Here is a 14,439-nt window from a genome sequence, read left to right as displayed (position 1 = left end):
GTCAGTGCAGTGCCTGGACAAGATCAAGGAGGGCACCAAAATCCCTCCTTGCTGCTGCAACTGTGGGAGTGATCACAATGCCCACTCCACCCCCTGCACTGTCAGGCCTCAGCCCCACAGGGAGCCTGCCACTGATAAGGTGACTCGGCTCATACTTGTGTTCTGCCACGCTCCACCTCCTCAGACCAACGCTTGAACGAATAGGCCTTCATTCTTGTCTACTGCCCCTCACCTGTCCCAGCCTTCCTGCTCCACCACTGGCACTTCCGCCACACCTACCGTGTTCCCACCTCTGCTGCAGCACACTGCTACAGGGCCCTCTGCATCTGCCACAACAGTGCCCCAGCTTGAAGGCACTCAGGAGCTGCCTGCCACTAACTCCACCCAGCACCTCATGGCAGTGGTGAAGGCACCAGCTGCTAAAGTGGACAATCTTTCTGAAATGGTCTCTGCCCTCAGCAATCAGTTTGCCACTTTTAAGAAGAAGCAACAACAAACAGTGCCTGGTGGGACGCCCCCTGTGGCCCGCACTCTGTGTCCAGTCGGTTATGCTAACCAGGACCAGGGAGACAGTGACGTGTGCCTACAGAGTGTGTGTGATCTACCCCAGGCAAAGGACAATACTGCAGGGCAGCATGCAGGTGCTGCTGCACCCTCTCCAAGGAAGGCTGCCCCCACCAAGCCAGTAACAGGAGCCAAATGACAACCCCGGGGCCCCTTGGGGATACCTCCTGCTTCCCCTGTCTCAGAGGACAAGTCACCTGAGGCAGACCATGATGGGGGATGCCGCCGGTGAATGGACGTTGGTCACCCACAGGAAGAGGCGCTGCTCCGTCCCTCTACCAGTCCCAACTGCCAGCCCCGAGCCAGACCAGGAATATGTGATGTCAGCCCTGCAAATTCTGGTGGAGCAGATGTCTCGCCTGACACGGGATGTGGACGACCTAAAGACCCGGGTGCAACACCATCACAATGAACAGTTAGACTTTCCATACCCTAACATGGAATGTCAATGGTCTACATGCTCGCTTCACTGACTTACACTCTCCCGTCCTTCTCCATAAGCCTGACATAATTGCCTTACAGGAGGTAGGGCTATGGGTGCCTGAGCTGCAGGGTTATGCCTCCCACACCTTCAGTTGTGGTGACGGCAGTAGTCAGGGGATGGCTACTTACATTAGACGTGGGATTCCGGTTACTTTCAGGGAAATGGGGATCACCGAGGGTATTGAATTTATTACTGTTTGCTTGCACTCCTTGGGTGAAGTTATTTACTTTGTAAACATGTACATTCATGCTGGTGCCTTAAATGTTGAAAATTTTCCTGATTATGTTCTTGAGGAACAGACTGTTATCATGGGTGACCTTAATGCCAGGCATAAGGAATTAGGAAGCCATCTCACCACCAATGCTAATGGTGTGCGCTGGAAGGCTTTCCTTGACACCACAGATATAGTAGTGCTCTTTGGGGGACATGCACCCACACATGTACAAGGAGGCAGACTTAACTATGTAGCTCTTATCAATATGCCAACATATACTGCCGAAACCCTTCTTGTCAGGTCTTTGCTGAGTGACCACTTCGCCCTGGAGACGATCTTCCCGGTGCAGTCCGGCCCAGCAGTGCCCAGGAAGCGCCTGACGGTGCCTTGTTGTCCATGTGATGGCTCCTTTGCCGACGCAGAGGCACTGTACGACGGACTGCTACTCACCATCAGGGGATTCATCACGACTCCAAGGGCTCTGGCAAGGATCCACACTCCACGCCGCTGGACTTACACTACCAATCCTGTGATCCTGAACTGCCAACAGATGCTCACTGCCTATCAAAGACATTGGCAGCTTAACCCAGCAGACACAGAGTCACGGGATGCTATGGTTACTGTGGCTCGACACCTCACTGATCTGAGGCAGCAGGAAAGAAAGAAGTACTGGGTCTCCTTCCTGGGCCAGATGCGCAGGACCCGGTCCCTCCAAAAGGTGTGGCACCATGTTAACAGTGTCCGGGGCAAGCCCAGGCAGCAGGTGTGTGACCCTGATCCTGCCAGCAGGGCACGAGAGCTCGTTGTGCAGAGGAAGGAAGCCTCGTCCTTCTCTGGCTTTCCTGTGGAACACCAGGAGGCACTTGACCGGCAAAGACCACAAAGGATGGAGTTGATTCGCCACAGTGTTTCTCTGCCAGATGACACCAGTGTGCCTATCACACATGATGAACTTCTCTCAGCAGTTAAATTGGGCCATCCTGGTAAGGATGGCATCGCCTATGACATCCTCAATGCCCTCCTGGAAGTAACGGTAGACAACCCTGTCTTAGACCTACTTAACATGTATCTCACTGCAGGCAAACTTCCGCACTCCTGGAAAACAGCCATTACCATCCTAGCCCCCAAAGGTGATGGCACCTTTCGCCCCATTTCTCACAGCACCTGTCTGTGTAAGATGATGGAATGGGTAATATTGAACAGGCTTGTATATAAGGTGGGCCATGTACTCTCTGGCAATGTACATGGTTTCCTAAAAGGTCATTCCACAAGTCATTGTTTTGTTGAGTGCCTTATAAATAAGGATGCTACCTGCAGAGCTTTCGTTGATCTCAAGGGTGCCTGCGACAGGGCCAACAAAGATGTTATTATGGAGGAACTCATTCTCAAAGGTGTCAGAGGTAGATTATTAGGATGGATCAGGGACTATTTGTACAATAGAACAGCACAGGTTTGGTTTCAAGGTGCAGTCTCCTCTGAGGAAGTCTTTGAGCTTGGAACACTACAGGGTGGAGTCCTTAGTCCAATGCTATGCAACGTTTTAATGGACAAAATTGCTCATTGTTCCTTCCCACAGGGCACCCAGGTCCTCATCTATGCTGATGACATACTCCTCCAATGCCCCACACTCAGGACTCAGGGATATACTCAAGGAATATCCTACGTTTGCTCCCAGACTGTATAGGATATTTATGCAATAAGGTGTGCAATATCTGTGTGTGTATATATATATATATATATATATATATATATATATATATATATATATATATATATATATATATATATATATATATATATATATATATATATATATATATATATATATATATATATATATATATATATATATATATATATATATATATATATATATATATATATATATATATATATATATATATATATATATATATATATATATATATATATATATATATATATATATATATGTATGTAATGTATACTATATTTTTATATTTTTGATACTATACCCTTAAGTCTTTGCCCAGGGTGTCGGTGGCAAGGTCCGTCCCCTTCCTTTGTTGTATTTCATTATTAATGCAACAATAAATGTGTCAATCAATCAATCATGTTATTTTGATATCCCTGAAGGCCAACTTGGATAGTGATCTTAATTATAAAAAAAGACATGACCAACAACATTCTTGATTTACTCTTAACTATAAAATTACTTGTATATAACAGCACACGTATTTTGCTATTGTTAATCTTACTCCTGTATTGATTTATCTTATCCTGACTGCTAATTCTCCTGTGCATAGAATAAATACTGCTAGTGACAAAATGCTTCTTTGTTTAATACTCTCTGGGCAGCAGGGTTTTTTTTTTTATCATGATGCTACAATTGGCTTGGGATTATTCCTGAGAAAACAAAACAGACAGCATCTTTAGCACCAAAATTAACCAGTATTCTCAATCATTCATCCCTTTCTCTGGTAAACTCTGGAACCCCCTGCCTGCTTTTGTATTTGCACCTTCTTATGACTTGGATTCCTTCAAGAGGGAGGTTTCAAGACACTTATTCATCAATTTTTTACCACTCCTTTGACCCTTTTAAGGGACTGGCATTTCAGTGGGCATATTTTTTTTATTGGATTTTCGTTGCCCTTGGCCAGTGTCCTTCCCACATAAAAAATATAAATAAATAAATAATTCGTACATCTAGCACACCACATTTTCTCCAGGAACTCCTTCACTGCCTCAATCATCTTTTCATTTGTCTCTCCACACAGTCCCAGCAGCAACACTATCCATTCCCTCCTTATAAGGCTAGATTAGAGCGAATAAATGATGCAAGACTACCGAAAAAGTTGTTTCTATGGAATGTTAGGAGTAGCAGGTGGAGGAAGAAGTGTGTTAAAGATGGTAGTAAAGAGTGGCTTGGAAACTAGTGGGGCTTTTCAGCGGCTTGAGGGGAGCATGTTGAGAGTGACTGGAGTGTGAATGCTAGAAACTGAGTTTAGAATGGTATATAAGAAAGTGGAAGAGTGATGTAGAGTAGTGAAACATATGTGGAACTGAGTGAATGGAAGAATAAGATGGAACAAAAGAGTACTTTGAAGTGGTATAGAGAGAAAGAGGCCCCAGTGTATGAAAAGTGGTATGAGGGAAGCCTGGGGTGCGCTCCTGAAAGTGTTCCGTTAGCTTACTAAACTAACGGAACGAGTTTTGTGGGGGTGATGACGTCAATGATGACTAACGGAGGCACGTTCCAGAGGTTTACGTAACGTTACACAACGTTACGGAACGTGTTTTGGGGGGTTGATGATGTCAATGTGAGTTAACGGAAGCTCACAGGCCGGAGAGGTAGTACGTTTCCCCCGGGGCGGGGGGAGAGGGGGACGGTTACTGTTGATAAACAAAACATAATCCCTGAGAACCCTCTCAGAGGACTCTGTGGCCTCTCTTCACCTCCCTCCACCTTAAAACTTCATTTCTTCTATGAAAAATGTTCACAACGTCTAGTACAACGTCTAGTAGGCAGAATCCTCCAACGGAACGTACCCCTGGGTACGAGTTTCGAGTGATGTGAATGCAAGGAGTTAGAGATGGTCTGAGTCCTGCAGTAAAGTGTGCCAGATGTTTGACATGAGAGAGGAAGAGTCGGTGGGGCATGTAGTGTTGGAGTGTGAAGTATGTCAGAGACAGGGATGAGATGACGCAAGTGGTGGTGAGGGAATTGGGGAACGTCAGAATGGAGAAGACAGGATGATGCAGCTGTGACTGTGTGGAGAGACGAATGAAAGGATGATTGGGGCTGTGAAGGAGTTCCTGGAGAAAATGTGGTGTGCTAGATGTAGGATTTAGTGGTGTAGAGTAATATCGAGATAACCTTAGCGTCTTCTCCCAAGGTTAGTACTTACATATCAGATAGAATTAAGGCTGTAGAATATCGTGTAATAGATATAAATTTTCGAAAACTTGTTAAAGCAAAAAGAAAAGTAAGATTAACGAACTGACGCATCCCCACAACACCCCTCCCACCCCCGTCGAGTGTTTGAGAGTCACTGATAGCCACCTTCTGGAGCTGTGAGGGGCAGGGCAGGGTTAGCCGTTACGGGAATCAGAATACTTAGTTATTTGAAGTTCTCGTTAACCTAATCTAACCTAACCTAACCCAAACCTAACTTAACCTAAGTAACCCCAACCCCAACCTAACCTAAACTAACTTAATGCTAATCTAACCTAACGCTTGCCATTGTTTTATTTTATTTAATTAATTAATTAATTTATTTATTTTATTTATTATTATTATTATTATCATTATTTTATTTTATTTTATTTTATTTATTATTATTTTATTTTTTTCATTATGAAGCAAGACCTTCAAATAAGTATTCTGATTCCTGTAACGGCTAACCCCGCCCTGCCCCGCACAGCTCCAGCAGCCGACTATCAGTGACTCCAAAACACTCAGAGAGAGAGAAGGATGATGCGCGGGGATGCGTCAGTTCATTAACCTTTTACTTTTTTTTTAACAAGTTTCCGGAAGTTGATATATATTACATGATATTCTACAACCTTAATTCTATCTGGCATGTAAGTATTAAACTCGGGAGAAGACGCTGAGTTTATCTCCATAATATCTGTGGTGTGAAATATGGTGTCTGTTTTCTGATTGACATTTTTCTTTTTTTCATACATAAAAAGGCCTGGCTCAGGTGTAATCGCGAGCCATCTGTAGCATCAAGATCAAGGTCCAGTCTTCTCCACTCTGACATTCCCTAATTCTCTCAGCACCACTTGCATCATCTCATTCCTCTCCCTTGCATACTTCACACACTCCAGCACTACATGCTCCACCGTCTCATCCTCTCTTACGTCACACATCTGGTACGCTTTGCTGCGGGACTCCATCTGTAACACCTTGCGGTTACATGCCTACATTCAGCCTGTACCTAAAAAGGGTGACCGTTCTAATCCCTTAAACTTCACAACCTTCTATCTGATCGCCAGTATGGGTTCCGTCAAGGCCGCTCTACTGGTAATCTTCTGGATTTCCTTACTGAGTCTTGGTTATCCTCTTTTAGAGATTTTGGTGAAACTTTTGCTGTTGCCTCGGATATATCAAAAACTTTTGATAGAGTCTGGCACAAAGCTTTGATTTCCAAATTACCCTTCTACGGCTTATATCCTTCTCTCTGTAACTTCATCTGAAGTTTCCATTCTGACCGTTCTATTGTTGCTGTGGTAGACGGTCACTGTTCTTCTCCTAAATCTATTAACAGTGGTGTTCCTCAGGGTTCTGTCCTGTCACTCACTCTCTTCTTATTATTCATCACTGACCTTCTAAACCAAATTTCTTGTCCTATCCACTCCTACCCTGATGATACCACCCTGCACTTTTCCACGTCTTTTCATAGTCGTCCAACCCTTCAGGAAGTAAACATTTCACGAAGGGAAGCCACAGAACGCCTGACTTCTGATCTTTCTAAAATTTCTGATTGGGGTAAAGCAAACTTGGTATTGTTCAATGCCTCAAAAACTCAATTCCTCCATCTATCAACTCGACACAACCTTCCAGACAACTATCCCCTTTTCTTCAGTGACACTCAACTGTCCCTCTCTTCTACACTGAACATGCTCGGTCTGTCCTTTACTTATAATCTGAACTGGAAACTTCACATCTCATCTCTAGCTAAAACTGCTTCTATGAAGTTAGGTGTTCTGAGACGTGTCCGCCATTTTTTCTCACCCCTAGCTGCTAACTCTGTACAAGGGCCTCATCCGTCCATGTATGGAGTATGCTTCACTTGTCTGGGAGGGGTTCCACTCATACCGCTCTTCTTGACAGGGTGGAATCTAAAGCTTTTCGTCTTACCAACTCCTCTCCTCTAACTGACTGTCTTCATCATCTCTCGCATCGCCGCAGTGTTGCATCTCTAACTGTCTTCTACCGCTGTTTTCATGCTAACTGCTCCTCTGATCTTGCTAACTGCATGCCTCCTCTCCTCCCGCGGCCTCTCTGTTCAAGACTTTCTTCTTTCTCCCACCCCTATTCTGTCCACCTCTCTAATGCAAGAGTTAACCAGTATTCTCAATCATTCATCCCTTTCCCTGGTAAACTCTGGAACTCCCTGCCTGCTTCTGTATTTCCGGCTTCCTATGACTTGAATTCCTTCAAGAGGGAGGTTTTAATACACTTATCCTTCAATTTTTTGACTACCGCTTTGGACCCTTTTCTGGGACTGACTTTATTTATTTTTGTTGCCCTTGGCCAGTGTCCCTCCTACATAAAGAAAAAAAAAATACACTGTGCCCGCTCTCGGAAGAGATGACCACCCAGGCTTCCCTCATACCACCTTTCATACAATGGTGCCTCTTTCTCTGTATACCACTCCAAAGAACTCTTTTGCTCCATCTTATCCTTCCATTCATTCAATCCCACATGTTTTACTACTCAATCTCACTTTTCTTTCTTCTTACACCCCATCCTAAGCTCTTTCCATTTCTAACAATCATACACCAGTCATTCTCAAGATATCTCCCCTCAAACCGCTGAAAAGCCCAACTAGTTTCCAAGTCACCCTTTACTACCATCTTGACACTCTTCTCCCACCTGTTACCCCTAACATCCCATAAAAACACCTTTCTCGTCAATACTGCATCACCCATTTGCTCTAATCTAGCATTGTATCTTTGGGTTTCCTTTACGTGTCTCTCTCTCTACAGGTAGTCTACCCCATGTCTCCTCTCAAACCCCCTATCGCTGCATAACTTGGTGCACTCAGTGCCAATTCTGCTGTTCTGTTCTGTCTTTAAGTTTCTCTAGTTCATTCTCATTCCACGGAATCACATCCATAACACATATAATGCTTTTCTTAATCTCTCGCACTACGTCATATTTACTTGCTCACATCCTTGCTACACTTCCTAATCGACCCACCCACTGGTTCATCATGCTTATTTTTTCATTCTTCACCTGCACACAATCATTCAAACTCATCCACATCCCCAGATATTTGTAATCGTCTGTTTGTTGCAACTCATTCCCAGTCTCCACACTGAATTTCTCTCATCCTCTAATCTATTGACAATAATTAATTTGCTTTTCTCACTGCTGAACCTCACTCAAAGTCTCTTCAAGTTCCATACCCATCTATAACATCCAACAGAGATGATGTTTCGAGGCAAAGCCTTTGCGATAGCACCCCTTTTTTTTATCTTGATATTTATTTCCATACATGTGTGTGTGTGTGTGTGTGTGTGTGTGTGTTATTTTTTTTTTTTCTTTTAAGAGAAATTTCCTTCTAGTAGTTTATCTCCTTTTCAAGAATCTCTCTTATTTTCCGCTACATTCTGTATCATGTCCTTTACTTCTTGTGTTTTGTGGGTATTCTTTAGACTCGAATCAATCGCTTCAGTTTTCTTTCCTTTATTTATAAAAAAGCAGTAGTTACGTATATTGTGTTCCTAATATTTCCAGACCAATTCTTAGATAGTAGAATGAAATACTTCCTATTATTTACTCTGGTTTTCAAAGGTATTTTCATTAGTCTAGTGATAGTTATTGGAGACTGAGTGATTAACTGAATAGATTTATTGTTGTATATAGAGGTACAACAAAGTAGGGGGGGCGAAACCTGCCAGCCATGCATGGGATGACACATCCACACACACTGCATCACCTTCTGGAGGCAAACTTTGGACATTATTTAAAGATATTCTTGAGTGTGGCAGAGGTGAGAAACCAAGAAACAATAGCAGCAGGTTGACCCAGTGGCCTAAACTTAGCAATGGGTGGACACTCCATGACTAAACTCCCACAATTATAGCCCAACCCCATTGCCACTTACCACGTCCTGGGATATAGAATGTGCCTCATAAGTGATTGATTGATACATTTGTTGCTAGATTAGAAAACTATACAACAAAGGACATAGAATGGAGGATAATGTGACAATACAGAGGATAGAAAACTATTGCTTATACGGATACAGAGGAATCCAGAGAGCGTCACAGCCAGGAGTGAAAGGCTGAGTAAGATACACACACTGCATCACAACCTGGGGGCAAACTTGGGATGTTAAGTGTTATAACTTTTTTTTGTAAAACATTTGTATAGTGAAGGTTGCTGGGAGTGACAGTGTGGCAGCAATGTGCCAACTGTGCACTTATATTACCATTTACATAATGCTTAATTTAACTTTTGACATGACTACTCTGAGCCAGTTCACTGTATCGTTCTGAAGGGCACGGCGGGATATTTTTTTTTTTTTTCTAATGGTGTTTTTTTTTATGATTCTAGGAACAACTTAGTAGGAACTGTTCACCATCACAGGAAATAAGTCCTATTAGAACCTAACTAATCGTCCTAAGAAGGAGGTGCATTTTAAAACAGTCCTTGTGAGACGCGAGTGATAATGCAAATGTGTAGATATGAATTCACACATGTATACTATCTAGGGGGAGGTTGTTAGGCCATGATCTCTTTATTTGCTGTAAACATATGCAATCATAATTTTTCCCAGAGTGGTGAAAGTTTAATTCATTTTTGACACTAGAAAATGCAGAGGGAAACTGTGCGCATTGTGACTGTCTTTTCTTGAACGCGGGAGATAGACACAGCACAATCCTGACACTTGTACTACACATTAAGAAAAAAACAAAATATTGACAGAAACTACTAAATATAACTCATTTGAAAAAATTGAAAAAATATAAATTTCTTAAAATGAGGTAGTAGAGGCTGGAATAGTTGCTTAAAGCAAAAACGCCAAAGTGAAGACGACAGTCCCCGGTACTGGATGGCATGGCGGAAGGTCTGCGCGGTAAACAATATAAACAAAGGCACAAAATTGGCGACTGCTCCCAGAATTTCGAGGCGTGGCCGAGCGAGAGCCGCGGGTGAGGAGCCAACATGCCCCAGAAGAAGAAGGAGTCACTGGGGGGAGACAAGCCAGGCCAGGAGGTGCAGGCTGACCACGAGTTGTTCCTGCAGGCCTTTGAGAGTGAGTGTTTGGCCCTCTCCCTTCTCATCCTACTCACTCTGGTCATGCTATTCATACCTTACCCTCATCAGCTTAGTCACTCAAGTTCTTCCTATCGACATCTTTTCCTTATCATCAAAAAGAATAACGTCATTCTTTGCCAGCAAATTCCAACTGCTCTGGAGTTATACAAATCAGGAGATTCTTAACAACACCCCTCCCTCCTGTCCAATGAGAGGCAAATCACAGCCTTTGCCAACACGTCAGTTGTCTGGGGATACACCTTGATGATGACGGCACCTTCCAATGCCACACTGAAGATACCATAAAGAAGGTCATAAGGCTGGCAGGCTGGGCTAGATACTGAGAAGAGTGCTTGATGACGCTATGGAGAGCGCTAGTGCAGCCCACCTTGACTTTTGTAGTCAAGTGTGGCATCCCTACAAGGCTACGGACACGCAAGCCCCAGAGTCAGTCCAACAGGCAAATACAAGGATGAAAAGGCTCTCACTGTGAACAACTGAAAATACTGGGCCTTGATTCCCAACAAGGCAAGAGAGAGAGAGAGGTGGGTAAATTTGCAGTTTCACCCAATATCCCCAATCTCTACCCACACCCCCAACCCCTCCAGCATGCTTGGGGGCCTGTGGGGAACTGGGTTTTAATTTTGGTGGGGGGCCACATACGAGTGATATATAGACTTTGAAAATGTAGGGAAATTTCCCTAGAAGTCCAGGAAATTTCCTAAATGTAGCAAAACAAAAACCTATTATAACCAGGGGGCTGTGCCCCCTTGAACCCCCACCATTAGTATATTCGAACACAACCAGAAAGCTAAGGTAACCTAACCTAACCTAACCTAACCTTACTTACCTTATTATTCATTTACAACAAGATAATATGGGGTTAGAAATGCTCCTAGCAGTGTGATCTAGACCGTGAGACACTTCATACTTATGTGTGGTTTATTGGGGGAAATTGCAATTGTACCGAGAGGTGCTTTATAATATACATACAGGGAATCTTCAAAAGGAAAGTACCCAACCCCTCTAACAGCAACAACAAAGTGAAGGGATGCATCAGTGAAAGGACAGGAATGAAATGCTTCAGGTGAGCTCCACCATCCCAGCCCAAGCACCAGCCTCTCAGCCAGCCTGTTCTGCAATGGCCCCAACATTTTCAGCAGCCTCCCAAGAATCATTTGAGATATCATTGGCTGCTCTGTACAAAAATTCAAGTCTGAGGATTTTTTCTCAAGACTCCATTAAGCATCAAGCAAATATCCTACTTACCCTGGTCACACTTTACCCTCATCACTTTACCCACCCTATTCACCTCTTAAGCCACTCTGTTTTCCTTTATGTTCTTAAGTGTTCCAGTTCCTTATTGTCCTTATCCTCATCACCCTACTCAACCTGGTCATCCTGGATAGTCACCCTGGTCACACCTTATCCTCATCACCTTACATACCCTATATATACACCTATATATACACCTTACATACCCATCTTATCCTCATGACCTTATTCACCCTGTATATGACAGGCACCCTGTACATGCTTCATTTTCACCCTACTCAGCTTTTTCATGCATTATTCTTGCTTTACTTGTCCATGGACTTCACCCTACCCACTATATCCATGCCATGTATTATTCTTTCCTTAGCACTTACTCATCCTAATCATTCATCGTACTCATTCCATTCAAGAGTAGGTGGTATGTGCTGCTCACCCTATTCATCTTATTCACCCTGTTCACACTGTGTCTTAATTATTCCTTAATAATGGCTGTCATTTTCATCCACTGCATCTTATTCACCCTACTCGTTCACTGTGTTCATTCCTTACTATCAGTCTTCTCATACCTTGCTCTCATCTTACTCATCCTTACTCATTGTACTTATTCCTTGTTCTTATTCTTCTCACCCTGTTCATCTCCCATTTGACTCATCTTTTTTTTTCATTTCATCCTCGTTTGATTCACTCTGCGCACCATTCATCCTCGTCTCATCCCTTACTCATCCTTCTCACTCATTACCTTTACATTACTCCAGTCCATTACTAACTTATTCCTTCATTTACTGAATTGTGTGGCTGTTAGTACAGAGTCAACAAGGCAGATAAGGGTGACAGAGTAGAAGTAGCACGAAGTGTGAATGTAGCATCCCAATAACTGATCACACCCTTATTCCATCCACCTCTCAGTTTCAAGAGTTGACCAGTTTTCTCAGTTTTTCATCTTTTTACTGGTGAAGTCTGGCATTCCATGCTTGCTTCTCCATTTCTTCCTGTCTTTCAAGAGGGAGATTTCAAGACACTTCAAAATATGGATGGTAATTTTTTTACTGTACTATATAGGGACTGGCACCTTCAGTTGGTCTTTCTTTTTTTTTTTTTTTTATGAAACTTTTGTTGTTGTCTAAGGCCAGTGTGACTCTTACTGGAAAAATACTAACTAGTTGTTATTTTCACATTCCTATTGCAGAACCAACACAAATATACCGGTACCTCAGGTCACGGAATGTTCTGAGTGTGAGTATTCCATTCCTTTTGCTTCTTCTTTGGGCCTTTTATGCTTTGATTCACTCTCCTGTCTTCCTGTACACCTTTCTATGGCCCAGTTTCATATTTTGAAACACTCGGCCAGAAATGTTTTCCCAGGAGTCTTGCTTAGCTGTGGTGCTTGCCAGTCTTCATTGAGAGAGTAACCCTTTCACTGGAATATACAGTTTTGCAGCCAGAAAGTTGGGTGTAAATGTTTCTGAACTTGATGGCTTGTTCTCAAAAAAAATGTCTTCATACTTTCAAAACAAATAATGACTATAATGCCATCCACCCTCTTAATGACATATGTGTTTCTGAGGCTGGTGCAAGACTGGGGTCACCAGTGCAGAGAACATGTAAATATAATAATTCATTTGTGCCAGTGAATATTAAATTATATGATTGTGTTCTCCCACACCAATAAATGTTGATGATTCTTTTTAGTTTTTAGTTGTTTTGTTTTTAGACTTTACTTGAATTAAATTTGTTAAATGTTTTTATATAATTTTGGTGCACTTTTTGAGTCATTTTTAGACATCTCTGTTTTCAGTATTACTAAAAAATGTAAAAGAGTTTAAGTTTGTATGCAGATTGACTGAACAAAGTGTATATATATATATATATATATATATATATATATATATATATATATATATATATATATATATATATATATATATATATATATATATATATATATATATATATATATATATATATATATATATATATATATATATATATATATATTTGTCAACAAAAAAATAAATAAATAAATAAAATCTGAACATTATTATTTTTTAACTTTGTTTACAACATTACTAGTATGATGATGCATCATGTTTCCCTGATTCTTCATAACATTTTTTCAGTCTGCTTGGCATGGAATGAGCATGTCTTTTGAAGTACTCTAATGTTAGATCAGCCTCCCACATTGCTAGAACTGCAATTTTTAACTTTTCTACAGGTAAAGTGTCACAGTCACTCAAATTTGTTTTCATTTGTAACCAGTTTTCTATCAGATTCAAGTCAGGGGAGTTTCTTGGCCAAATCAGCAGTTGGATTATATTTTCTGAGAAGCAGCCTTTCAGATTTTGCAGTGGCATGGTGCACCACCTTGCTTGAAGTGGTCAACATCATGCAGCTAATAACAAGACAATAAATGGTCCTCCAGAACTTGTTTGTATCTCATAGCATTCGTTTCTTCTTTTTTTTTTTTCATTAGCAGCTTGACATGAAGGGACTTTCAAGTCCTTCTGTAAGCAATGTCATATTGAGCACATGGATACATCTTTCAGCAGGGTTGGCTGGTTTTTCTTGAGGGTTGTGGCAGGAATTGATGGATTCTTCAGAATTTGCCTTTTCAGCAGTTTGTGTGTAGCTTTTGTGGTCTTTCTAGGCCATCCACAGCCAGATTTATGATGTAGAACAGCATCAGGAGGCAGTCTGTCAGCAGTGACCAGGGTGGCACGGATAGTGAATTTTGAATGGTTCATGTCTAGCAATTTCATCAATAGAAAGGCTTTCTTGCCTCCATGTTATAACCAGTGCTTTTCTTTCTAGAAAGCTTGGTAGGGGCCATATCTACTCACAGATAGTCGAGTAATCAGCACCAAGAAGTTTTCCTAGAAATATAAGCATACCCAGGCAGTTAGAGCACATAATGTCCTTAGCCAGTCA

At 42.1% G+C, this 14,439-nt stretch overlaps 2 protein-coding genes across 5 annotated transcripts in view; both read left to right on the top strand.

The window, feature by feature from the left end:
- The first annotated feature begins 776 nt into the window (after positions 1–776).
- On the top strand, positions 777–2,946 carry LOC135093957 (uncharacterized). The gene is made up of 2 exons (XM_063993636.1): positions 777–956; positions 1,087–2,946. The coding sequence occupies exons 1-2, from the start codon at positions 777–779 to the stop codon at positions 2,944–2,946; spliced, it is 2,040 nt and encodes a 679-aa protein (XP_063849706.1).
- A 7,074-nt stretch (positions 2,947–10,020) lies between these two features.
- Positions 10,021–14,439, top strand: part of LOC135094093 (polycomb protein suz12-A-like) — a 38,030-nt gene continuing 33,611 nt past the window's right edge. For all 4 annotated transcript variants that reach the window (XM_063993876.1, XM_063993877.1, XM_063993878.1 and 1 more), the window contains exons 1-2: positions 10,021–10,237; positions 12,701–12,747. In XM_063993876.1, coding sequence (XP_063849946.1) covers positions 10,147–10,237; positions 12,701–12,747 — 138 coding nt within the window. In that variant the 5' untranslated portion in view covers positions 10,021–10,146. The remainder of the gene's footprint in view (positions 10,238–12,700; positions 12,748–14,439) is intronic.

This window comes from Scylla paramamosain, chromosome 44 (assembly GCF_035594125.1).
Source record: "Scylla paramamosain isolate STU-SP2022 chromosome 44, ASM3559412v1, whole genome shotgun sequence".
NCBI lineage: Eukaryota > Metazoa > Arthropoda > Malacostraca > Decapoda > Portunidae > Scylla > Scylla paramamosain.
The sequence above is the reverse complement of the archived record's forward strand: the minus strand, read 5'-3'. Positions and strand labels throughout refer to the sequence as shown.